General features: G+C 40.2%; 1 protein-coding gene across 1 annotated transcript in view; it reads left to right on the top strand.

Moving 5' to 3' along the window:
- The window catches only part of WDR19 (WD repeat domain 19), a 105,518-nt gene that overhangs the window by 70,341 nt on the left and 7,739 nt on the right, over window positions 1–27,438 (top strand). Inside the window, exons 27-36 of the mRNA XM_077758930.1 lie at window positions 1,362–1,474; window positions 3,217–3,285; window positions 13,168–13,245; window positions 14,561–14,657; window positions 16,250–16,374; window positions 19,535–19,616; window positions 21,449–21,599; window positions 22,707–22,830; window positions 23,419–23,495; window positions 23,777–23,901. Coding sequence (XP_077615056.1) covers window positions 1,362–1,474; window positions 3,217–3,285; window positions 13,168–13,245; window positions 14,561–14,657; window positions 16,250–16,374; window positions 19,535–19,616; window positions 21,449–21,599; window positions 22,707–22,830; window positions 23,419–23,495; window positions 23,777–23,888 — 1,028 coding nt within the window. The 3' untranslated portion in view covers window positions 23,889–23,901. The remainder of the gene's footprint in view (window positions 1–1,361; window positions 1,475–3,216; window positions 3,286–13,167; window positions 13,246–14,560; window positions 14,658–16,249; window positions 16,375–19,534; window positions 19,617–21,448; window positions 21,600–22,706; window positions 22,831–23,418; window positions 23,496–23,776; window positions 23,902–27,438) is intronic.

The raw sequence follows: 27,438 nt of genomic DNA, 5'->3' as shown, positions 1-27,438 counted from the left end.
TTGGTGGTATTTTATTTTGCTTTATTTTCCCAAGATGCATAGCATAAATTTACCATTTTAACCATTTTTAAATGTACAGTTCAGTCATAGTAAGTGGCGTACAACCATCAGTCACCACCGTCCATCTCCAGAACTTTGAATCGTCCTGAACTAAAGCTCTGTACTTGTTACACAGCATGTCCCCATTTCCCTCCACCTCCCACCGCCCCTGGCAACACTGCTCTATTTTCTGTCCCCGTAAATTTGACTACTCATAGTATGTCATGTAAATGGAATCATAAAGTATTTGCCTTTTTGTGTTGTTTTGTATTTTAAAATTTACAAAATGACCATAAGAATTGAGGATAGGATTTATGAAAAAAAATTTTATTTCAGCCTTCAGGGAATCAAAATAGGAAAAAACATCTTCTAATATCTTAGAAAATCATTCAGATAATTAGAGAAAATAAGGAGCTAAAGAAAAGGAAATATGGATAAAAGCGATATTAGAATTATTAATTTTTAACTTGACAGATAACATTTCTTGTCTTAACATTACAAATCACTATAGCACTAACCCATTTAAGTTTTTCTCATTTCGTAAGGATGTGGCTTATCCTGCATCACACGCACGTACGCTTTTGTCCACCTTTCTTTACCCTCTTCTCCTACAAACTCCCTATCTGCCTTGGACTGGAGGCTCAGGCCAGTTGTTACACTTCGGCATTGGAATGGGCCTCCAACACCCGTGGGTAAATGTAAACAACGAGTTGGAACTCCTGCAGATTTGAGGTCCTTCTTCCACTGTGTTTAACCATATTTAAGCTTCAAACCAAAAGAAAAACAGTAATAAAAGGAAAAGAGTCATTATCTTTAAATGACATCTGTTGGCATTTTCCTTGAATATCATTTTCCTTCCTTGTCTGACAAACACACTTGTCAAAATCAGGCCTTGCCGAGAAAAGGAGATGGATTACGTTTGTATTATGGCTGACTTCTGATTGTTCTTAGACTCTCAGCAGATGGTGATTGCGCTTGTAGTCATCATTGTTCCCGTTGTTTTAGAAAATGAAATTGCAACTTTTAAAGAATGATAAAAGTCACTAAGGGCGACATTCAACCACAACCTACTTTCTCACAAAGCCTCGCAATTTCCTCTCCTGAGGGTGAAAGGAAGATGGAACAGAGTGGTATTTGGGAGAATGATGGTGAATGTGTTTTGTGATGAAAACAAACACTGATAATAACATTGATATTTACAGTTACAAATTTTTAATTACCTATTTTTAGATCACCTGTTTTTGGATCCTAGTTTTTTAAGTTAGCAATAAAAGGTAAACAAATTTTGCTCAGCTATTTTACTCCATGAACTTCTGTTGTAGGTTCTGAAGGTACTACTAATGAAGACTATCAAAGCATCGCCTTATATTTTGAAGGAGAAAAAAGACATTTCCAGGCTGGAAAATTCTTCTTGCTGTGTGGCCAATATTCACGAGTTAGTATTTCCTGAGAAAATATACACAGGACTTCACAGGGATGTTTATAAGATTATTTTTTTTTAAAGTAATCTCTATACCCAATGTGTGACTCAAACTCAAGTCCAAGATCAAGAGTCATCTGCTGTACCAACTGAGCCAGCTAGTCGCCCCAGCAATATTTTAAAATATGTTATGCTTCCAGACACCCAGACCTGAAATCTCAAAGTTAACTTTAAATGATTCCCTCTCTCCCACAGCCAATCAGATTCTTCCCCTGTAATATCTCTGACATCTGTCCCTTTTCATTCTGTTATCAACTTAATCCAAACCTGGGTCACTTTACTTTATTATTAGATTATTCCAATATTATCCCTATTTTCTGGTTTCTGTCCCTATAACTCATCCTTCATTTTATTCCCCAAATACTACTTACTTTCACTGCTAAAGGGCCGCTAAAGCAGGGGTTATGGTGTGCAAGCAAGAGACATAACTCAGTGAAGCTGTGTGTTCATTGTGTGTTCACTGGGGACTACTGGGTGGCACCTGTTTGGTCTGAAGGGAACAGCTTCTACTTACCTCCATTGAGGAGCTGGGCCCATGAATGCTGGATCATAGGATTTTTCATGAGAAATAGAAGTCTAGGTCTCCCAATTTTAAAATATGGGCCCATATATTTGTAGAATACCTGGCCTTCCAAAGAAACATAGCTGTGTGTGGACTCAGCCTTCTGGCCACCTATTTACTGTTTCTGGCCACTTAAAGTCCAGATGCCTTAGCTGGCACTCAAGAGAATTCCCACAGATTGACCAACCAGCCCCTGCACTTCCCAACCTGGCATCCAGCTGTTTCCATTAAGAAACATTCCCGCTAGCCTTTTCCCATCCCTGTTCTCCTCTAGATCTCTCTCTCTTTCTCTGCCCTCTTTCCAACCTACCACAGAGCTGTTCTTCTTCAAGTCCTTTTTCCTTCATGGTACCTTTGGGATCACCCCCATGTTCGGTCAACTTTTCTTCCTTAGAGCACCAGTGAAAACAACTGGCCATACTGCCCATTGTCTTTTAATCTTTTATAACCTTAAATTTCTTCATAGGTGTAATGGTGTAGTGTTTAGGAATTAGACAATTACGACTTAAAAAAATTGGTTCCTTATAATATCACATTACACAGATCTCCCCAATTAGATTGTGCATAATACAACAAGAGGGGCTGTGTCATATCCTTCCTGGTATGTTCCATAGTCTCATACACATAGTAGCAGGTTGGCAATAAATATTTGTTGAATGAATAAATGAATGAAAATAATGATATCTTTATAATGAAAGAGGACTTATTTGTCACTCTCATCAGAAGTCAGAACTAAATTCTTCAGAGAGTCAGGTGAATCCTTCCATTTTTAAAACTCTACTCAGCATTTTTTAAAAGTTTATCTTTGAGAGAGAGGGGGAGAACAAGAGAAAGAGAAGTGTGGGAGGGGCAGAGAGAGAGAATGCGCTGTCAGTGCAGAGCCTGATGTAGGGCTTGATCTCATGAACCATGAGATCATGACCTGAGCCAAAATCAAGCATCTGGCACTTAACTGATTGAGCCATCCGGGCATCCCTCAGACTTTTAGGCGTATATTTTAAGACCCAGACTGTGCAAGCTCCTGGTTGAGAGGTGGATGCTTTTGTAAACTATAATTACTTTGTGTGAAACCTTTGTTTTCCCCAATGTGAAAGCAGTCTGAAAATTTTTAATTGGTATACAATTCTCATTTCAGGCACTTAAACATTTCCTGAAATGTCCAAGCTCAGAAGATAATGCAGCAATAGAAATGGCGATTGAAACTGTAAGTAAACTCTGTAATAAGACTTTTGAGAATGCAGATATTTTCAGGGTGCCTGGGTGGCTCGGTCAGTTAAGCAGCCGACTTCGGCTCAGCTCATGATTTCATGGTTCATGAGTTCGAGCCCCACGTCAGGCTCTGTGTTGACAGCTCAGAGCCTGAAAGCTGCTTCCCATTCTGTGTCTCCCTCTCTCTCTTCCCCTTCCCCATTCATATTCTGTTTTTCTCTAAATAAATGTTAAAAAAAATTTTTTTTTAAAAGAGAATGCCAATATTTTCAGAACTTTTTGAAGAAATTTCCAAACATATAGAAGTGGACCAAATAGTGTAACAAACTCTCATGTACCCATCATCTGACTTCAACAGCTGTCAACATATGACCGATCTTGTTTTATTCATACCCCCACCTCTTTCATTATATTACTTTAAAGCAAATCACAGACATTGTGTCATTTCATTTATGGGTACAAAGTGTATCTATAAAAGAACTTTTGGGTTCTTTTAGGTGTAACTTGCATGTAGTAAAATGCACAAATCCTAAGTACATAACTCATTTTCTCATATACTGCACTGGTGTAACCCCTACCGAGATCAAAATATAGAATATTCCAGCTCCAAGAAGGCTCACTTATGTTGTCTCATAGTCATTGGCCCCAACCAAGGGTAATCACAATTCTGACTTCTGTCCTTATAGATTGGTTTTATCTGTCTATGTATTTCACATAAATGGAATTATACTATTTTGTGTCCAGTTCCTTCAAATCAACACAGAGTCTGTTAATGCATGTGTATTACTGCATGCAGTCATGGTTCGTTCTTACTCATTGCTGTGTAGTATTCCACTCTATGCCTATAGCATAATTTACTTACCCATATTCTGTTAATGGACATTTGGGTTGTCTCCAGTTCAGGCATATTATGAATAAAGTTGCCAGAAAGTTGTTCATATCTTTTGATGCACATACACTCTGCCTTATTGGATGTATATCCAGGAGTAGAATTATTAGGTCATAAGATACACATGTTTTGGGAATAGTTGTATCAATTCACACTCTACCAGAAGTAGGAAAGAATTTAGTTGCTCTTTTTACTAACACTTACGAATCTATGTCATTGTAACTATTGATAGATGTGTAGTGGTATCTCATTATGGTTTTAATTCATTTTTCTAAAGACTAATGATATTGAGCACTTTTACATAAGTGTATTGGCCTTTTGGATATCCTCTTTTCTACTATTTAAATCTTTTTTCTAATGTTTAATTGTGTCATCTCATCTTATTCTTACTGATTTGTAGGACTTTTTTATGATTTCTAGATACAAGTCTTTTCATCAGATATATATGTTATGAAATTCTCTCAAGCTGTGGCTTGCCTTTTATACTTCTGTGGTGTCTTTTTTTCTTTAAGTTTATTTATTTTAAGAGAGAAGGAGCACAAGCTGGGGAGAGGCAGAGAGAAGGAGAGAGAATATCTCAAGCAAGCTCTATGTGGGCCATGCACAGGAGCTGTCAACATATGACCGATCTTATTTTATTCATACCTACAAAACCATGAGATCATGGCCTGAGCTGGAATCAAAAGTTGTACACTTAGCTGACCGAGCCATCTAGGTGCTCCATCTTCAGTAGTGTCTTGATGGAAGAAGAAATCCTTAAGTCTTAATGAAGTCCAACTTATGAATCTTTTCTTTTATGGCTAGTGTTTCTTAATCCTATTTAAGAAATCTTTTACTATCTCATGGTCATTAAGATATTTCTCTTATGTTTTCTTCTAGAGATTTGATTGTTTTAGCTTGCTTATTTAGTCCTGTGCCCATCCTGAATTAACTTTTGTGTATGGTGTGGGGTAGGAATTAGGAGTCTTTTCCCCCAAATGGATATCCAGTTGGTCTGACATCATTTATCAAAAGACCATTTTCCCCCCACTGAATTACCACAGAGCATTTGCCATAGATGAAATGACCATATATATGTGAGTCTAGTTTTGGATTCTGTATTCTCTTCCATTGATTTGTCTACCCTGTGCCAATACCATACTGTATTACATGTATTCTTTATTATAATCTACTTCCTGTCTCTGTGCATTGGCCTGTTCTAGACATTTCATATAAATGGATCCATACAATATGTGACTTTTGGGTCTGGCATCTTTCTTTCAGAATGTTTTCAAGGTTCATCTGTGTTGTAAAATGTACTAATACTTCATTCCTTCTTATGGCTAAAGATTCTGTTGTATGACTATACCACATTTTGTTTATCCATTCAACAGTTAATAGACATTTGGGTTGTTTCTACTTTCAAGCTCTTTTTTTTTTTTTAATTTTTTAAAAATGTTTTATTTATTTCTGAGAGAGAGAGACAGCATGAGCAGGGGAGGGTCAGAGAGAGAGGGAGACACAGAATCCGAAGCAGGCTCCAGGCTCTGAGCTGTCAGCACAGAGCCTGACACGGGGCTTGAACCCACGAGCTGTGAGATCATGACCTGAGCCAAAGTTGGACGCTCAACCGACTGAGCCACCCAGGTGCCCCCCTACTTTCAAGCTTTTATGAAAAATGCTGTTAACATGTGTGTGCAATATTACATACCATGTGTATACTCTCTTGAGTGTATACCTAGGAATTTCTAGGCCATATGTTAGCTCTATGTTTAACATTTTGAGAAACTGCCCAACTGTTTCCAAAAAGCAGCTAAACCATTACATTAACAACAGTAATGTGTGAGCATTGCAGTTTTGCCAACAACCATTTCTTGACATTGTTGAACATCTAGTTGGGATGCATATTTCCCCATCTCCTATATTTCCCACTAGCTGGTCATTAAATCTAGATACTTAATCAGACATAGATTTGATGTTTTTAGATAGTGCTATGTATGACCTATTTCACCACATCAGTAGGCTCATGTCTTAATAAGCTCAGGATGCCATAACAAAATACCATAGACTAAGTGGCTTAAACAACAGTCCTGGAGGCTGAGAAGGCTAAGATCGAGGGGCCAGCCAATTCGGTTTTTGGTGACAGCTCTTTTCTGGGCTTGTAGATGGCCACCTTCTTGCTGTATCCTCACATGGCCTTTCTGGGGTGCGTTCAGTTAAGGAGAGATCTCTCCCTTCCTCTTGTTGTAACACCACTGATCCCATCATAAGGGCCCTACCCTCATGACCTCATCTAACCCTAATTACTCCCAAAGACCCCATATTCAAATCATTTGTATTGTACTCAAATACAAATATGTAGGGCTTCAACATATGAATTTTGGGGGAACATAAATATTCAGTCCATAACAGTCCATCAGTTTTTGTCATCTCTGTTTTTATGGTGTTAGGATTGATTATTAGATATTAGAGTGGTCAGCCTCATCCCTCCATTATAACATTTCCCATCAACCTTTCACCTAATGATTTCAGCAGCCATTAATGTTTATTACCTTGATTCATTATTTTGTTATGGGTTGCAAAATGATGATATTTAATTGTCATTCCTCCTATTCCATACCAACTATTTTGTTACTATGAGATAAAGGAAAAGTAGGGTAAATACTTGATTTTTCCCCCCTTCCATTTACTAGTTTTAAGACTAATGAGTTGCAGGGAGCCTGGGTGGCTCGGTTGAGCATCCAACTCTTGATTTTGGCTCAGGTCACAATCTCAGAGTTGTGAGACTGAGCCCCCCACATCAGGCTCCACACTGGGCATGGAGCCTGCTTAAGATTCTCTCTCTGCTCTTACTCCCAGTTTGTGCTCTCTCTCAAAAAAAAAAAAAAAAAAGAGTAAGAATGAGTTGGTTTCCTACCATCCTCCAAAGGTGACCTCTAGAGGTGCTTTTGTTTTTAATATCATTATGAACTCATAGATTTTTAGTATATTTCATTTCAATCCATTACAGTCACTGTTTTTTATGCCCAAATGTGTCTTTACATTAACTACTATTGCATTTTGACACAATCCTATTAATCTTTGATAGATTCCTCAGGTACATGATATTACAGACTCCATTTCTTTTTTTTAATAATATAAATTTCAGTTTTACAGCTTTATAATTCAACATCTGTATATACTACAAAGTGATCACCATTATAAATCCTAGTTATCATCCATCACTATATAGTTGACCCCCTTCACTTCACTTATCCCCCAACCTCCTTCTTCTCCGGTAAACACTAGTCTGTCCTCTGTATCTGTGAGTTGGTTTTGCTTTTATTTTGTTTTAGATTTTACATATGAATGAAATTAGACAGCATCTGTCTTTGCCTGACTTATTTCACCCAGCATAATACCCTCAAGGTCCATCCATGTTGTCAGATTTGGCAAGATTTCATTCTTTTTATGACTGAGTAGTATTCCATTGTATATATATATTCCACATCTTTATTCATTCATACTATGAATGGACACTTGTTTTCATATCTTGGCTCTTGTAATGCTGCAATGAACATAAAGGCACATATATACTTTGGGGGTTAGTGTTTTATATTCTCTGGATAAATACCACAAAGTGGAATGCCTAGGGCATATGATAGTTCTAGTCTTACTTTTTTGAGGAATCTGCATACTATCTTCCATAGAGACTGTATCGGTTTTAAATCCTACAACAATGTACAAAGGATCCCTTTTCTCCACATCTTCTCCAACATTTGTTACTTCTTATCTTTTTGATAATAGCCATTCTCACAGGTATTATGTGATACTGTGGTTTTAATTTGCATTTTCCTAATAATTAGTGATGTTCATCATCTTTTCAAGTGCCTGTTGGCCATTTGTATGTCTTCTTTGGAGAAATGTCTTTTCAGATCGCCTACCCATTTTTTAATCAGGCTGGTTTTGTTGTTGAGTTGTATGAAGATTTTTAAACTTTTTTTTAATGTTTATTTTTGAGAGAGAGGGCAAGAGCAAGAGCATGCATGAGCAGGGGGCAGGCAGAGAGAGGAAGACACAGAATTTGAAGCAGGTTCCCCGGGTCTTAGCTGTCAGTACAGCACAGAGCCCGATGCGAGGATCATACCCATGAACCGTGAGATCATGATCTGAGCTGAAATCAGGTGCTCAACCAACTGAGCTACCCAGGCACCCCCTATGAAGATTTTTTTGAATGTATTTTGGATATTAACCCCTTATTGGATATATAGTTTCCACATATCTTCTCTCATTTCACTAGGTTGCCTTTTTGTTTTAATGATAGTTTCCTTTGCTGTGCAACTTTTTAGCTAGATGTAATTCCATTTGTTTACTTTTGTTTTTGTTTGCCTTGCCTTTGGAGTCAGATCCATAAAGACATCATTAAGACCAAAGTCAAGGAGTTTACCTCCTATGTTTTCTTCTAGGAGTTTTATGGCGTCACATCTCACATTCAAGTGTTTTTTAATTTAATTTTTGTATATGTTGTAAAAAAGTGATCTAGTTTCATTGTCTTCAATGTGGCTTTCCAGTTTTCCCAGCACCACTCATTAAAGACTGTCCTATCTTCATTGTTTTTGCTCCTTTGTCATAGATGAATTGTCCCCATATGTGTGGATTTACTTCTGGGGCTCTCTATGTTCCATTAATCTGTGTGTCTGTTTTTATACCAATACCATACTGTTTTGATTACTGTAGCTTTGTAGTATAATTTGAAATCAGAGAGCATGATACCTGCAGGCAGCTTTGTTCTTCTATCTCACCCTGCTTTGGCTATTCAGGATCTTTAATAGCTCCATACAAATTTTAGAATTATTTGTTCTAGTTCTATGAAGTATGCTGTTGAAATTTTGACAGGTGTTACTTTGAATCTGTAGAGTGCTTTGTGTAATAGGGACATTTTAAGAATATTCTTCTCATCCATGAGCACAGAATCTATTTCCATTTATCTGTGTCATCTTTAGTTTCTTTCATCAGTGTCTTACGGTTTTCAGTACACGGGTCTTTCACCTCCTTGGTTAAATTAATTGCTGGGTATTTTATTCTTTTTGATGCAATTGTAAATGGGGTTCTTTTCTTAATTTCTTTTTCTGATGTTTCATTATTAGTGTACAGAAATGCAACAAATTTCTGCATATTGATTTTGTATCCTACAATATTTATTTACTAGTTCTAATAGTTTTTTGGTGGATTCCTTAGGGTTTTCTATATACAGTAGCATGTCATCTGCAAATAGTGACAGTTTAACTTCTTCCTTTCCAATTTGGATGCCTTTTATTTCTTTTTCTTACCTAATTGCTGTGGCCATGTTCCATTTCTTGTCCCAGACCTGGAATCAGTTATTTCTCTAAGAAGGTCTGGTTCCCTTTTAGTAAGAAATTGTTTTAGAGACCATCATTTGGGTGCTAGCAATATTCTGTTTCTAAGCCTTTTCAGTAAAAGTGTTGGCTTTTTTTATTATAACATAAAAATTAGTATTTCCTAAAAGTACCCTATTTTGAAGCTGCAGTGCAATTATTAAAGAATGGAAATTGTTGTCTGGCCATCCACAAAAGACCGTTTTATTTTATTATAAAAATAGTTGCATTCTCTGACTTTCTCTGCATATCCACAACATTTTCTCATACCTATTTCTTCCAGAAAGCCAGACTCAAGACTGCCAGCAACTCTCAAAAATACATTTCCCACACTTCCTGCTAAAAACAGACTGGAATTCTGGTCCCAAACACAGAAGTCCAGAAGGGCTCTGAATTGGTTAGTTCAGGTGTCCATTACAAGATTAAACAACTGGTGGCCACAGGATGGAATAACCTGCTTGGGCAAATTAGGTTAAATCCCCACCCCTCGACATTCTCACCTCTATTGTCATGGGGAACAGCATCCTCTGGGACATGGAAGTCCCACTGGAATCCCAGGGTTGAAATGAAAGTAAAGGAATTGATATTGGACAAGATTATAAATGTCCCTTGCAGCTATCAAATTTTTCTCCTTTTATTGGTATTCTTTAATCCTAACATAGCTATTTCTAGGTGTTGTGCTATATATTTTATTATAAAAAATTTTACTAAGTTCAGGGACATGTAGCCTATAAAATGAACATATTTGTGTTTATTGTCCATTACTAGGATTATTTCATTCATTCAGACAAGTTCATTCTGTACTTCACTACGAGAGAAATTTCCTAAAGTCCAGTTATAAATCCTTTTATTCTCTAGCTGCATTGCCTCCCAGTTGCCTCATAATTTGTTCCCAATGTATCATACTTCATGAACCACAGAAGCTTAGGTACCCCTGCAGGCGATCTTGTCTAACTTCTTTATTGATGAGTAAACAGAGGTCCCATACAATGATATGACTAACCTAAAGCCACCCAAATAGAAAGTGACAGAACTATGACTAAGTCTTCTTTGCAACCAAATTGTCTGTTACATTCCTCTACATCAGTAGCCTATGCTACACTAACCTGGCCACTTCTACCTGAATAATTCAGGGCTCCCTTTCCTGTGTTCCTTCATTTTTGTGGTCCCCTACACATAGGCCACCCTCCCTCCTACACCTCTGCCTTTCATACTCCTATGCAGCATGCGAGACCCACTCCACATGCAAGCCTTTTGTGAACTGTCCTCTGGATGAAATCTCACCCTCCTTGGAGTCTTCTCTAAGTACTTTGAACATCATTTACCACTACAGTTATCCCCCTTAAGACTAATAGCTCCTCAACGTCAAGGACCCATTTCTTTATAGAGTGTTTAGCACACTATGGACACTCAATAAATATTTGCTGAGTTGAACATATGTTGGTTCCCAGCTTAGTGAAAGCACTGTATGGATGATATAAATTTCCTTCCAATCCTCCATTCCTTTCTTTCCTTTCCACCTTGAAACCCACCCCCACCTCTCAGATTTGAATTTTCTTATAATCTGTGCACCCTTACTTGCTGACCTATAATTGAGAATATCTTAAAAATGCTCACAGTTTACCCCATCCCATGCCTATCCTCTACCCCTTAAGGTTCTGAAATGCATTCTTGAAGTGTGTGTGTGTGTGTGTGTGTGTGTGTGTGTGTGTGTACATGTGTGTGTGTTGGTGTGTGTATAGTAGAGCCCTATTTGAGAATCATTACCTGAGTGAACCCATGATATGGTTGAGAAAGATGGGTCTTCACAGTATCTTTTAAACTGTATGGGGGCCTTCCTTCCTCTTTACAGTCGCCTTCCACCTTCACCACTCTGTAAACCTTCTCTAAGAGGTCCCCACTGATGTCTTACTTGCTAAATACAAAAGTCTCTTCTCAGTCTTCACTCCATGTAATGGCAGCATATTATACTATCATACTACATTTTTCTTATAACTCTCTAAGAACACTGCTTCTCCAATTACTTCTTGAATGGTCCCTTCTCAGCCTCCTTCACCGACTCCTCTAATCTAGTATGTAAGTGTTTCTCAGGATTCTGTCTCCATCCTGCTTTTAATTATCAAAAAAATTTTTTTTCAGTGTTTTATTTATTTTTGAGAGAGAGAGTGCAAGCAGGGGAGGGGCAGAGAGAGAGACACACACACACACACAGATTCTGAAGTGGGCTCCATCCCGGCTCTGAGCTGTCAGCACAGAGCCCAATGTGGGCCTTCAACTCAGAAACTGTGAGATCATGACCTGAGCCAGACACTTAACCAACTAAGCTACCCAAGCGCCCCCCTTCTTTTAATTTTAATTCTTGGTGGCCACATCTATCCCCTACTAGCCCCCTTTTTCCATCCTAATATCTTGGGTGTGTTCAACCCTCTGAAATTCAAATTTAACTGGGTGTCTTGTATTTTTATTTGCTATATCCAGCAACAGCAGGTATCACTGCTTAGCACCAGTCCAAGCCCTTTATGGGTATTAACTTATTTAATCCTTAAAATAATACTGGGACTTAGGTAGTATTTTTATCCTCATTGAGGTCCCAAGAGTATCCAGGTGATCTTTTGACCTCAGGCAGGCTGACTCCAGAGCCCTTGCTTTACCCATGTCTCCATCCGTACTGGCTCATTCACCCAAAACCATCCACAGAAGCCATCAAGATGATAAGCTGTACAAGATTTCTCTTCCTTATAGCATCGCTTCCTTACAGCAGTGGCAATAGCAGAGGCTACAGATTTATAACGGCTTAGCTTTCTTGCACTGACAACTACCACTGTCAGTGAAGTGTGTAGAAATTCTGCAGCCCCAAGGGCCTCTCCACCCCACATGGTCACTACAGCCTCTTCTGCCCAAGGAACTTCCAAACTTTATCTTTTTTCCTCAGGTGTGGCAAGCTAGGCCACATGTTGCTCTGTCCCTCATGACTGTTTCCTTCATTTTCCAGCGGCTCTTCGCACTGTATCGTTAATACGACGAGGGCAGCACTGACCTCTTCAGTGTTTGTTCGCGTTGGCGGAGCTCCAGCTGTGTTCTTGGCTCACCCCTTGTTTTATAGACACAAGACTCTTAAGCCTCCTCCTCTTACCAGTGATTATTTCTACTAACTAACACACATTTCCATGCTCCAGTATCCTGTGTAATTTTTCCTGATCAACACCACACAACACATCGGTTGGACACGATGCGTTTCCTTGGGGAGCACTGGAGATGCAGTGCTTGGTGCCGTGTGGTTGCGGAAGGCCTAGTTCCCGCGCGCAAGACCTTATTCTCCAGGTGCCATGGCCACCTTCAGAAAGCTTTTACTGAAACAACAAAACATATATTCTGTGTGTTTAAAAAGAAAATACAGGCTTTGATACAGCAACTCCGAAAAGCTGTAGCATCTAAGTATAGACTTTTATTAATGGAGACGCTACAAATGAATGAAGAAAGATGCTGAATTTATATCCTGTCAGGACTCGACTATAGGCATTTTTACGATTTTTTAATTCCAGCTCCTTAGCACAAGATTATTTGTCTGCCCCTACTCCCCTTCCTTTCTAGTTTTAAAATACTGAATTTACTGTTTCTTTCTTTTCCTAAACAGGTGGGTCAAGCCAAAGATGAACTGCTGACCAGTCAGCTGATAGACCACCTTATGGGGGAGAGTGATGGCATGCCCAAGGTACTAGAAATGCTGTCTTCTCCTGGGTTCTAAGTATTTCAGTTACCATTTGACTTTCTTCTGCCCTGTTTTTACCTATTACGGCTTCTGCATCATAGACTTATAATGTTTTCTCTCTGAATATAGTCTTCTAGACAGACCTGGCATTTTAGAGGATTTAGGGTATATTCACCCTTTGAAATTGACATTGCCACCTGTGAGATAGCCACAACCCTCTAGGTAACAATTTACACCACCCATAACTTTCCTCAAATGTTAAAGAGTTTTTATTTATTCTGGGAACTTTGAAAACTGTTATTAGAACTATGAGCATTAATCCCTAAAAATCCATATACTTTGTTCATATTTCAAAATGTATGTTAATTAATAACAATCATATTTAGCGTAAAAGTAACTCACTATAAATATAAAGTAGAAATAAATAATTAAGAACATATTTTCCCAGTATGTGACTCTCTGGAGTTCATTCAGACCTTGGTCTTCTGTGAGTCCTGACAGGGACAGTCTCCTTTGAGAGCATCCCCCAAGCTGGTTCTTCCCTTTTGCTTTGATGTCTGAGTTAATCTTCTTGTGAAGGAACTCAAGTTACTGATTTGGAGAGAAGGTTCAAGAATGTCATAGCTGGAGAGGATTGTAGCAATCCTGATCCCTGAGTCCATTTCTAGTATTTGACAGAGAGAGACAGAGAGACCCAGGGAGGCTAGGTTAAGCTACCAAAGGGCACAGAGGCCCTTCAGCTATTCAAACCACCTCACCTTATATCTGCTTATTCTAATAATCAGGAAACCAGCATCAAGTATATAAAATTATCTAGAGGTGAAGAGAATGGGAACAGAAAACAGTCAAAAAGCCGGTGTTTTTATGGACCAAAGAAATTTATGTAACTATAAAATCTTTTTAATTTTTGCAAAGTTGATACATTGTATAAGAATACATTTTGCTATCAAGCACACAGGAGATAACTCTATGGAGTAGCATTAGGAACACAGACTCTGAAGCCCAATCACTGTGGCTCAAATCCAGACTCTGGAGAGGTCCTGTTGTGCGTGTTTCTCATCAGTGCAATTAGTGTACAATCATGCCTTCTTCCCGGGAAGGGCATGAGGGTTTAAACACATTAATATTTCTCAAGTACTTAGAATATTACCTGGCACATATTAAACTATGAATAAATTCTTGATAAATAAATCAATTTTTTATTCAGTGGACTTTTTCAAACAATATCAAATGTGTATTCCAACTGAAATGTGAAATTTTAGGTGTTTGTCCTGCTAGCTAACAAAGAGTGGTGTTTCTCTAATGGTTTGTGTGTCAGGATGCCAAGTACCTCTTCCGCTTGTACATGGCCTTGAAACAGTACCGAGAAGCCGCGCGGACTGCCATCATCATTGCCAGAGAAGAGCAGTGTGCAGGTACGTCCCTGACATTCATGTTTCTCTCGTAGTCAAGTAGTAGAATCAAGCTCCAAACCCTTTCCGAAATGCCCTGGAGAAAATAGCCCTTTTCTAATACAGGTTTGCTTTGAACCCAGAAGAGGAGAAGAATGATCATTTCTGGGTTTCAGAGAAGTAAAGTAATTGACCAGCGCAGGGGGATCCAGATAACTCCACTAATGCCTTCTGTTGGTAGTGCTATTTCCTCTTCTCTTCGTGGCCTCACGGCCCCTGTCTCTGGGGCCGTGCCCTCTCTCCTGTCTCCAGCCCACGGCCCCTCTCCTACACTTCACCACACCTTCTTTCCATCCCATGTATTTGGATTTAACAATACGAAAGACATTGGAATATGGAGGATGTGGTATTATTATTGATCTAGTTCTTAAGAGTATGCAGGGACTATTTATAGAGCCTCCACAAGGCTTCTCTTCCCTTACATGTTCTCTAAGTGTTTATTGACCAAGTCAGAGAATTAGTCTGACATCTTCACTAGTTTCTGCAAGAGGATTCTTTTCAGACGTTCATAAATATGGAACACAATTTTGGCAAATACAGAATTAAATGAGTCATTGCTTTACTCAGTTTACGTTGATCTAGCACCCACTGCGAGATACAGGGTGGAAGCTCAGGATTCAGAGGACTGTGCCACAGTCCCGCCCTCGGGGGGTCCTGATTTGGTGGGAGAGGGTTGTTCTAAAGGGTGGGAAGTGCCAGAATAGAATGGAAGTCCACTAAAAGGGCACCAGGAGAGAGATCCACCTCATCCTGTGGGTTGGGGGTGTTGTGGGGAGCTGGAGGGTGGAGGGGAGAGAAGGCAACAGAGGTTTCAGCTGAGTTTTGAAAGGCTGAGGTGGCAGGAGATGAAGGAGAAAGGGACAGACGCAGGGGCAGCAGCAGCAAGGGAGGACACAGACTCAGAGGAACAAGGGACTCCCAGGCACCTGTTGTGGTGGGGGGAGGGGCCGAGGGGGGGGGCAGGGGTAAGGTCAGGAGGGTAGGAGGCAGATCCTGAAGGGCTCAGGAATTTGAACATGATCCCTAAGGCTTTGGAGGGTTTTATGTTGGGGTGTGACCCCGAACTTTGACTTTGGAATGGAGGCAGAAGCAGCACAGAGGGACACCCAATAGAACATAGCTGCAGAGAGATGGCGAGAGGCATTAAAGCAGGCCTGGGGCCAGGCTGGATTTGGGACACTTAGAAGGTGACTCAGAACTTGATGACCGTCTGCAGAGGAAGACAGAGGGGTCTAGGATGACACTATCTGCTCCCTGAGGGACTGGTTGGGTATTAGTACCATCAGTAACCACAGGAAAAACTACTTTATGTAAGAAATTATAAAGATATTGCTAACCAAAATCTACTTGCAAAATGAGGGCCCACATTGTGATGAGCACCAGATGATGTATGGAAGTGCTGAATCACTGTATTTTTACCCGATACTAACATTACCCTGTATGTTAACTAACTGGAATTTAAATAAAGACTTTCAAAATAAAATAAAATGAGGGCCCACATACAGTCCTCAGATTTCATCCTTTGCAATAATGCCATTTTGCCACCTTTTTCCAAGGAAACTATCGGAATGCACATGACGTTCTCTTCAGCATGTATGCAGAACTTAAATCCCAGAAGATCAAAATTCCCTCTGAGATGGCCACCAACCTCATGATTCTGCACAGTTACATCCTAGTGAAGGTGAGGCCCTTACAGTGACTTGGGACATAATCTGCCAAGTGAGTGTCTATCACCTGAAGGATTTTTTTATGGGCACCTCTCCATTGGATGAGAGTGATTTTTTAGATCTCTATATTGTTAAGTGAAAAAAAGCAACATAGAATAATTATACAATATGCTGCCTTTTGTGTACAAAAGGGAAAAAATAAGAACTAATAAATATTCATTGCAAATAAAATGATAAAAAAAAAAAACCCTCAGAAGTCTAGCTACCAAAAGTAATTTCCCAAAGGGAACAAGATATGGGTCAGAGGGGACCTGGTACCACCCCAATCAGGCAATAAAAGGAGAACATTTTCTCCACATATTTTTTACCTTGTTTTGATTTTTAAAAAACTTTTTTTAATGTTTATTCATTTTTGAGAGACAGAGAGAGTGTGAGCGGGGGAGGGGCAGAGAGAGGGGGAGACACAGAATCGGAAGCAGGCTCCAGGCTCTGATCTGTCAACACCGAGCCCGACACAGGGCTCGAACTCATGGACCGTGAGTTCATGACGTGAGCTGAAGTCAGATGCTTAACTGACCAAGCCACCCAGGCGCCCCTTCCTTGTTTTGATTTTGAAGCACCTAAATGTATTTATTACCTGTTCAAAAAAAAAAAAAAAAAAATTTGCTCAACCAGAGCTTATATTCTAAGATCGTGGATTTTATACAATTCCACAATTTTTAATACTATTTTGTTTTCATCTGAATATAAAAATAATACATATTCACTGGGAAAATTTAGAGAATGTAGAAAAGTACAATGAGCCCATCACCGTATATAACACCTGTTAACGCTGTGCGGTACATGCCTCTATGCTTCTATAAAGACATGTGTGCACCTTTTTTTTTTACATTAGTATTTATGTCCAGTTGTCTATTCTGTTTTTTCAATTAGTAATGTTAATTAAAGAATTTAATAAAAACAATATATAGCACACAAGCCTCAAATACTTGTATGTACAGTTTTCATATATATTTTATGTGTGTATACACACACACATACACACACTTCTTTGTAAAGATACAAACAGAATCCAACTTGCATATTTTTCTAAATTTTCATTTATATCAAAATATATCTTCCCATATTAATGCTAAACTGGTTTTCAGGCCAGTCCACGAGAGCTTATTTAATTTTGACAGTACCTAGGATTAGAGTAGTCATGTTAGGAATGATTTAGATACTAATTATTATCTATAACAACACTGTCCAATAGAACTTTCTACAGTGTTAGAAGTGTACTGTATCTGTGCTGCCCCATGTGACAGCCAGTAGCCTGGCTGTGGGGCCCCCAAAATACAGCTAGTGCAACTGATTCACTAATTTTTTTTACTTTATATAATTTTAATTTTGGGTGCCTGGCTGGCTCAGTTGTGAAAGCATGTGACTCTTGATCTCAGAATCATGAATTTGAGAACCAGGTTGGGTATAGAGATGACTTACAATTTTACAATTTTCGTAGCTAGTGGCTACGAAATGGGCCACACAGTTCTGTAACACTGATTTTAAGGAAGAAATTAGAATTCCCCCAAGAGTACATTTCCCTCCAGAGCAACAGGAGGGTCCCCTCTCTCATGTGGAAAAGAGTGAAAAGGGAGAGGGGCGGTCTCTCAGCTTCAGACACAAGTGGGGCACAGAGTCCAGCAAGATGGAGATTTGCGGGGAGGAGGACAGAAAGAGCTGGTGGCAGGGGCAGGGAGGCGCCTGGGTGGCTCAGTTGGTTAAGTGTCCAACCTTGGCTCAGGTTTGTGTCCTGTCACGGTTTGTGGGTTCAAGGCCCACATCGGGCTCAGTGCTGACAGCTTGGAGCCTGCTTTCGATTCTGTGTCTCCTCCTCTCTCTGCTCCTCCCCCACTTGTGCTGTCTCTGTCTCTCTCTCTCTCTCTAAAAAATAAACATTAAAAAAAAAGCTGGTGGAAGAGGAGAAGCAAGAGTTAGGGAATCCTTATATAAGAAGCACCCTAAGTCATAGAGATTGTTCTCAAGTCTTTTTCTTTTCCTCTGGCGTGAAGGGCTGGCCGTAGGACTTGCATAGGACCAGACACCCTATTCCCTCCCACTGCAGGGCACCCCTGTGACTCTTCCCCTTTGCTGTAGTGTTCGCCTCTTTCACAAGCACCAAAGATTCCCAAGAATTTTAACTGTGATCTCAGAAGGGAAGCTGTGAACATTTCCAAGTAAGAACAATTGGTGTGAAAATGTCAGAGGCAACTTTGACACAAAGGAGTGAAGAAAGCCATCCACATTTCAGTGGATACCAAGACAGCTTTGGTGGATGTTTCCTCCCAGAGCTGGGACAGGGACTCTGGCTGAGGGACAGCCTGGAACCTTTGGGTCTGGATGACTGAGCTAAGCCGTCTGAGGCACAGAGTCAGCAGAGAGCAAGCAGCAGGGAGGGGTTCCCTGTCCTTTAGATTCAGTTAATAGAGTGTTGCAGTGCTCAGTAAATTCTACCATCGTTCATTTGCTTAGACCGGATGCCTGGGAGTTAGTCTAAACTCACCCTGCATATTCCCACCAAATACCATCAGTTCTGCCTCCTATTCAGTCTACTCCCCCCAGCTTGTGCCCCCCACCTCTGTGGGCTGCCCCATCTTGCCTGAATGATGCAGCTATGTCATGGCCTGGCCCTGTGGACTCTCCAGCTTCCTCTCATCCTAAGCATCACAGACCCTGCTCGTACTAGTACTTACCCAATCTCAGGCCCCCCCCAGGCATCGCTGCCCCTTCCCCTCACCACAGGCAGCGCCCTCTTCCTTTAACAACTCATCCCCTTTCTGCCTCACAGAATCAGCCTGCAGGTCTCACGACAACTTGGCAAAGTTGTTATCATTAGCCCTCCAAAAATGGCCAGGAAGAGAGGGATCAGGGATTTGAACTCATGTCACATGGTCTAAGACAAAGTAGAAAGCAGATCACAGAGTAGAGGTAAGGAAAGTGAGGCCATGGTGCCAGGCAGCAGCTGCTGGGAGAATAAAGGAGAAATCCCGAGGGCCAAAAGCCGAGTAAGGCTGCAAGGATCATGGAACGACCCTGTCCAGGGTCGTCATCAAGGAGGAATTATTTTATTTGGGGGAGTATAGCGTGAATTAGGGTTAATCAAAATCTCTAAGAAAAGCAAAATGTGTATTTCAGATTCATGTTAAAAATGGAGACCATATGAAAGGGGCACGTATGCTTATTCGGGTGGCCAACAACATCAGCAAGTTTCCATCACGTGAGTACCATCTGAGAAGAGCTTATTACTCGCGTTTCTGCATTTGTGTGGCACTGTGAGATCTAGTCACTAACTCTGCCAGCCACTGTAGTATAACGGGATGCCAGCCCCACCCCCAGGTTTGACAGTTCACTGGGACTCACACAACTCAACACATAGTAGTGCTGAAGGCTAAGATTTATTTCAGCAAAAGAACACAAAGCCAAATTGGCAAAGGGAAAAGGCACCTGGGGTAAAGTCTGGAGGAGAACAGGTGAAAGCTTCCAAAGGTCCCCTCCGAGTGGAGCCACACAGGACACACTCCACTCCTCGAGGAGTTGTGTGACAACATACGTGAAATGGTGTCTACCAGAAGAGACTCGGTGCCCAGGGATTGTACTGGGTCCTGGACACGTCAGCACCTCCTGCTTGGTATGTACTAAATTTCCAGACTCCCAGAGAGCAGGTGTTCAGCGCAAACCACATCGTTTGTACCAAGATTTTAGGCAATGAGCCACTCTTATCAGTTCTGGAAATGGCAGAAACTCCCCCAAAACCCAGGTGCCCAGATGCCAGCCAAGATCAAATCTAAGGATAACAACCTCAAAACTACACACATGGGTACTATTATTATTTTCCCTATTTTACCTGAAGCTAATGGAGGCAAAAGAAGTGAAATAATGCCCGAGACCACACTAATTAGCTAATAAGTCTGACTCTCTTCTCAACAAGAGGCCACTGCCTCTACAAAAGGTCCCATTATTCTAAAGGATGTGTCATTATAACATTCTTCAGTTAATAGACTTTCACACATTCTATGACAGGCTCAACAAAATTTTTCTCTAAAGGGTCAGATGTCAAAGTTTGGAGCTTCGTGGGCCAAATGGTCTCTGTCACGACTACTGTTTCTACAGAAGCCGTACCTCAATGAATGAACATGGCTGTGTTCCAAAAGAACTTTATTTTTTTGGACATGGACTTTTTAACCACATGTATTTTCATATGTCACAAAATATTCTTTTGATTTTTTTCAACCATTGAAAAATGCAAAAGCCATTGTTAGCTCATGAGTCATATGAAAACAGAGAGCCAGATTTGGCTCACAGGTCGTACTTCACCAACCCCTGTTCTCTTTCTTTCTTGTTACATGAAAAAAAAAAACTTTAAAAGAACCGTATACCATGCTGGCAAAGGGTCCAATTAGGACAGTCACTCTCATGACTGCTGGTGGGAACAGACATTGGTGTGCCTTTCCAGAAAGCAGTTTGGCAATTTTTNAAAAAAAAAAAAAACTTTAAAAGAACCGTATACCATGCTGGCAAAGGGCCCAATTAGGACAGTCACTCTCATGACTGCTGGTGGGAACAGACATTGGTGTGCCTTTCCAGAAAGCAGTTTGGCAATTTTTGCTGAGTATTTTTTAAAGGGTTATAATCTTTGATCCATTAACTCACCTTCTGGGTATTTGTCCTGAAGAAATAGATGCACGCCGAGAGGTTAGTGCATAAAGTTATTAATCTCCCTCACCACTCATTGGCAGTCCTTCCTATCAAGTGCAAAACTTGATCTCTCAAGTGCAAAACTTGACCTCCGTGGTAACGGAGGATACATGCAGGTGACCTCAAGGGAGTGCCGGTCCAGCGTTCCAAGGCAAAACACAGGATAATCACAAGGAGGACATTATGATAAGCAGTGACTTCACTGCTGTGCCCTTTGCTCATTAAACAGGTCACACATCAGATTCTTTGCCAGAAAATGCAAACTGAGAGAGGTGTGATCCTGTTTTCCCCCTGAGCAGGGATGGAGTGATGACGGTAGAAGCGCTGTGCTTTCTGCTCTCGCTTGTATTGCAGACATTGTGCCCATCCTGACGTCAACTGTGATCGAGTGCCACAGAGCAGGCCTGAAGAACTCTGCTTTCAGCTTCGCAGCTATGTTGATGAGGCCCGAGTACCGCCACAAAATAGATGCCAAGTACAAAAAGAAGATTGAGGCTATGGTCAGGTAGGCAGTGTCAGCTAGTTCTATCTAATCACATTTCACAAATGCACTTATTAGAATATAGCTGCTAATGTGCAGGCTCAGTGAGAATGGATTGGGGGTAGCAGTTAGGACTGTGTTCAGCCACCAGCAGCGGGAAACCCGACGATGGCTTGAACAAGTCAGGATTTATTTGACTCCTACACAAAGCATCACAGCCCAGGGCTGGTGCTGCCATGTCCTGATGCCAGCAAGGACGGATCGCTCTGTCTTCCAGCTTTGCCATCCAGAGCATACAGAAGTTTCATGAAGAGGCAGGTGGGGACAAAATGTAGAGGCACATTTGCCTTGACATTTTAGTGCCATGCTGGCCCGGGCACTAGCTTGGAAGAGATGCTGGTTAAGATTCCTCTATAGCTGGGGCGCCTGGGTGGCTTAGTCGGTTGGGCATCCGACTTTCGCTTAGGTCATGATCTCGCGGTTCGTGGGTTCGAGCCCCGCGTCGGGCTCTGTGCTGACTGCCAGCTCAGAGCCTGGAGCCTACTTCAGAGTCTGTATCTCCCTCTCGCTCTGACCCTCCCCTGCTCACTCTGTCTCTCTCTCTCTCCTAGAAATAAATTAAAAAAAAATATTAAAAAAAAAAATTCCTCTATAGCTATGAGGTCTGATATGGTAACTGCTAGCCACGTGTGGCTATTTAAATTAAAATTAAATTTAAATTTTAGTTCCTCACATGAGCCGTATTTCAAGTGCTCAAAAGCTTCATGTGACTCACAGCTACCATATTGGAGAGCACAGAATTAGAACACTGCTCGTCACAAGGAAGTTCTGTTGCCTCTGACAGCGTTAGGCAGTCTTTACCACTTCAGTACACAAAAGGGAGAGACAGAGGAGAAAAAGCCTCAGCGACACTACGAGAGAGAAGATAGCAAGACCCACTCATGTTTTCTGCCATTTAATGTGCTGTGAACTCCAACTTCTGCATGTGGCCTGTATAACGTTACATCTGACCAATCTTAACTCCTCTTCTCCTTCCTGAGCTAGAGTGCAGGCTGATAGTGCGCTTATCTCTAGTCTCAGATTCTAACTGTGAAGAAGCAGGCATGTTAAACACGTGATTCTTTCTCACAGGAGACCCGATACGTCTGAGACAGAAGAGGCCACGACCCCATGTCCATTCTGTGACTTTCTTCTCCCAGAGTGTGAACTTCTGTGTCCTGGATGTAAAAATAACATCCCGTATTGCATTGTAACAGTAAGTTTCTTTACAACATATGTTTCTCTATACATATATTTATAATCCATTTGAATATTTGATGTGTACAAAAACACACTTGGGAATCAGATGGCCCTGGCTTGAGTCCTTTCTCTGCCACTTTATTGGGTATGTAACTTTGTGCAATTTGCTTTATCTTACTGGGCCCAACCATAACAATGCCAGCTTATTGAGATAAACTGCAGGTTGAGGACAGAACATGAAGCCGTAGTACACTGCGTGGCATACTGCACCACAGTGGTGGTTTTTGTTATTATTCTTAAAACCTATTAGAAAAATCTAAATACCAGATTATTTGTTAATCACTAGCCTAACATAAGCCTTATTTTAGAGGAAAGTAAATTTAGGTAATGATGTCACAAAATTGAACACTATTCTTTTATATATGAATGTGATAAATGAAATCTGACTTTGTTTGATGCCATCTCTTTCTAGCCAGTCATCTATGTGAAATATCAATTTCATAATTTAGAAGTCTGGCTTTGAACTTTAATACATTTATTGTAATTGAATGATGGCAGGAACTTTTTAAATGTTGAATTTTACTTTTAAATGTACTGTTTCCAGGGTCGCCATATGTTGAAGAATGATTGGACTGTGTGTCCACATTGTGACTTTCCTGCCCTGTACTCAGAATTTAAGATGTAAGTGTGCATTGTTTCATTCAGCCACACAGATTAGGCCTTTCATTCAACCACTCTTCTATTCTGAGGACCCAAATTGTCTTCTTGGAAGAACTTTCTAAATGACCTTTGTGAACATTGTCCTTAAAGGGGATCTTGCATGAGACTGATTACGCCTAATTCTTAAACTGCATGATGAACATGACTAAGGAGGCATAGACAGGATTTTTCACATGAGAATATCCCAATGATAGAGAAATATTATAGATTTAATTTTACTCTGCCTTTCCCTCCCCACACAGCATGTTAAACACCGAAAGCACATGTCCTATGTGTTCAGAGAAATTAAACTTTGCTCAACTAAAAAAAATCTCAGACTGTACCCAGTACCTGCGAACAGAGGTGGAGCAGTGAGTGGCGCGTACAGGTAAGTGCCAGACCGTCCACTCACTCATTCCTAGGGCATGAGGGTCCACAGAGCAGACACCGCTTTACAGTTTGTATTGGCAAAACCTCCCTTTTGTGCATCACGTAACTTGTCAGCTTTGAAGACTTTGACAACAAACCTTTGATGTGCTTAAAAAATGCTAAAATGCAGGTTATACGGTCTCCATGGTGACAAAGGCTATTTGGCCAAGCAGCATCGTGGATTTCGACTATGCTGTATTTTACCAAACCGCATGTTCTTCTTTTTAATCAGACTATTAAAACTAGAGCCAGCTTATAACAACTGAGTTTTTTAAAGTTCTGAATATATTATAAAACTTTTGGCTCCCACAGATTTGAAAAACCCCTTCTTTCCAAGTCTCATTTTTGCCATAAGGAAGCTGCACACACCCTTCCATCTGCATTCCATTGGCAAGAATTTACTCATGGCCACAAATACTGCAAAGGGAGGCAGGGAAATGTGGTGTCCTCCTGGGAAGCCAAAAGCCCCACCAAAACTCGGGCGTCTCTTTAAAAGGAAAGAGTGAGATTGGTTCCTGACATGGCGTCTACCCTCACTTGGTTACAATGGAACTCTGCATTTTCTCATGACCTGCCCACACAGTCTCCCTTCCTCGGTAAAGAGCAGCCCTATTCAGCGAGCTGGTCAGGATGGAAACCTGGATGCTACCGACTCATCCTCCCCTCGCCCCTTCCCCCAGTCCATGGGGACTTCCTCTCAGTCTACCTGCAGCGTATCAAGTTCCCTTCACAAACCTTCCGGGAGCTTTTTACTAAAGCTCCACAAACAGCCTCTGCCTCCCCCTCCCACTCACCGTACTGCAGCCCTGCTAGTGCTTCTACAACGTCTGCAAATTCTTGCGTTCTCACCAGTAGCACACGAAAGCTTGTCGGCCTTTTTGTTTATAATCGTTCTAGAAGGTGAAGTGGTATCTCATTGTAGTTCTGATTTGTTTCCCTAATGACTAAGGATATGGAGTATCTTTTCATGTGCTTGTTGGCCATTTTTGTACCTTTGGAGAACTGTCTATTCAAGTCCTTTGCCCGTTTTTTAACTGGGTAATTTATCTTTTTATTGTTGAGTTGTAAGAATTTTTAAAAATATTTTTATTTACTTTTTTTGAGAGAAAGCAGGGGAGGGCCAGAGAGAGAAGAGGAGAGAGAATCCCAAGCAGGCTCCACAATGTAAGTGCAGAGCCTGATGCAGGGCTCGAACTCATGAACCGTGAGATCCTGACCTAAGCTGAAAGTCAAGAGTCGGGCCCTTAAACGATTGAGCCACCCAGGAGCCTCAAGTTATAAGAATTCTTAATAGACCCTCAATACAAGTGTTTTATTAGATACATCATTTGCAAATATACTCTTCCGTTCTGTGGAAGTATTTTTTACTTTCTTGATAATATCCTTTGATGTAAAACTTTTTATTTTGATGGAGTCCAGTTATCTTTTTTCTCTCTTTAGTTACATGTGTTTTTGGTGTCATATCTAAGAAACTATTTACACCTATTTCTTTCTAAGAGTTTTATAGTTGTTCTTACATTTATATCTTTCACCCATTTNTCTTTAGTTACATGTGTTTTTGGTGTCATATCTAAGAAACTATTTACACCTATTTCTTTCTAAGAGTTTTATAGTTGTTGTTCTTACATTTATATCTTTCACCCATTCAATTTTTGTGTACTGTATTAATAAGTTAGGGATCCAACTTCCTTCTTTTGCCATGTACATGTCCCAGGACCTTTGCTGAAGACTATTCTTCCCCATTGTTACTGGGTTGTCTTTTAGTTATTGAGTTGTATAACTTCTTTATTTGCATTTCCTAGGTACAAATCTGTCAGATATATTTTGCAAATCTTTTCTCTTCTGGTGGCTTCCCAATTCGTTTCCTTAATGGTGTCTTTTGATGAGATTTTGATGAATTATAATTTATACATTTAACATTTTTATGTTTATTGTGTCCTGTCTAAAAAAATATTTGCCTACTAACAAGTCATGAACGTATTCTAGTAAGTTTCCTCCTAGAAGCTCTAGGTCTGTGACCCATGTTGAAATTATTTTTGTTTACAGTGTGAGAGGACGATTGAAATTCCCCCTCCCCTGCAGCTCCCTCAAGTAGATATATACAGTCTTCCAATACCATTTGTTGAAGTCTTTCCTTTCCCCATTGAATTGCTTGGGTGCCTCGGTTGAAAATCAGTGAGGTTTTAAGTATAGATTTTTCTGGGCCCTCTCTTCTTTTCCATTGATGTATTTGTCCCCTATTTTAATACTACACTGTTTTGTTACTCTGACTTTATAACACATCTTAAAAGTTCGGTACTTTGGATGCTCCATCACTGTCACTTTTTCCAATATTGTTTTGAGTTCTCTTTTTTTTTTTTTTTTTTTTTAAGTAGGCTCACACTCAGCTTGGAGCTCAATTCAGGGTTTGAACTCACACCTTTGCTTAACCGAGCTACCCAGGCACCTCTTGACTACTCTTAATTCCTTTCCATCTCTCTATAACATTTTGGAATCAGCTTGTCAAATTCTATTTTTAAAGCTTGTTCAAATTATGATTGGGATTTGTTTCATTTTCTGTTGCTGCATAACCTATTATCACAAATTTAGCATCTTAAAACAACATACATTGTGTCACAATTTTTTGAGATATAACTGACATCACTTGTTTTAGGTATACAACATAATGGTTATATATATATAGAAATGATTACCACGGTAACTTCCAAATATACAATATAGTTAACCCTAGTTGCCATCATGTACATTACATCCCCAGGACTTATTTATAACTGGAAGCTTGTACATTTGGCCACTTTCATCCATTCCACCCACTCCCCACCCCAGGCCTCTGGCAATCAACAAACTGCTATCTGTTATCTAGGAGTTCAGCTTTTTCATACATATAAGTGGGACTGTACAGGTTTTGTCTTCGTCTAATTTCACTTGGCATAGTGCCCTCAAGTGTCATTTTCTTTCTCCAGTATAGATGGACACTTAGATTGTTTCCGTATCTTGGCCACTGTAAATAATGGGGAAATGAACATAGGGGTGCAGATATCTTTGCAAGAGTGTGATTTTTTTTTCAGATGAATACCCAGCAGTGGAATAGCTGAACCATATGGTAGTTGTTTTTAATTTTTTGAGGAACCTCTATATTGTTTTCCACAGTTGCTGCACCAGTCCATGTCTTTACCAATACCTGTGATTTCTTGCCATTTTGATAATAGCCATTCTGACAAGTGTGAGGTGATATATATCATTGTGTTTTTGATTTGTATTTCCTTGATCAGTGATGTGCAGCAGCACCTTTCACGTACCTACTGATCATTTGTTGTATCTTGTTTGGAAAAACTTCTATTCAGATCCTTTGCCCATTTTTAATTGGATTTTTTTCCAATTGAATTGTAGTTCTTTATATTAACCCCTTATCAGATCTGTCATCTGCAAGTTTTTCTCCCATTCCATGTTGTCTTTTCATTTTGTTGGTCTCCTTTGCTGTATACAAGTTATTTCA

This window comes from Crocuta crocuta, unplaced genomic scaffold (assembly GCF_008692635.1).
Source record: "Crocuta crocuta isolate KB4526 unplaced genomic scaffold, BGI_CrCroc_1.0 scaffold223, whole genome shotgun sequence".
Taxonomy (NCBI): Eukaryota; Metazoa; Chordata; class Mammalia; order Carnivora; family Hyaenidae; genus Crocuta; species Crocuta crocuta.
Note: the sequence above shows the minus strand (reverse complement) of the source record. Positions and strands in the feature narration are given on the sequence as shown.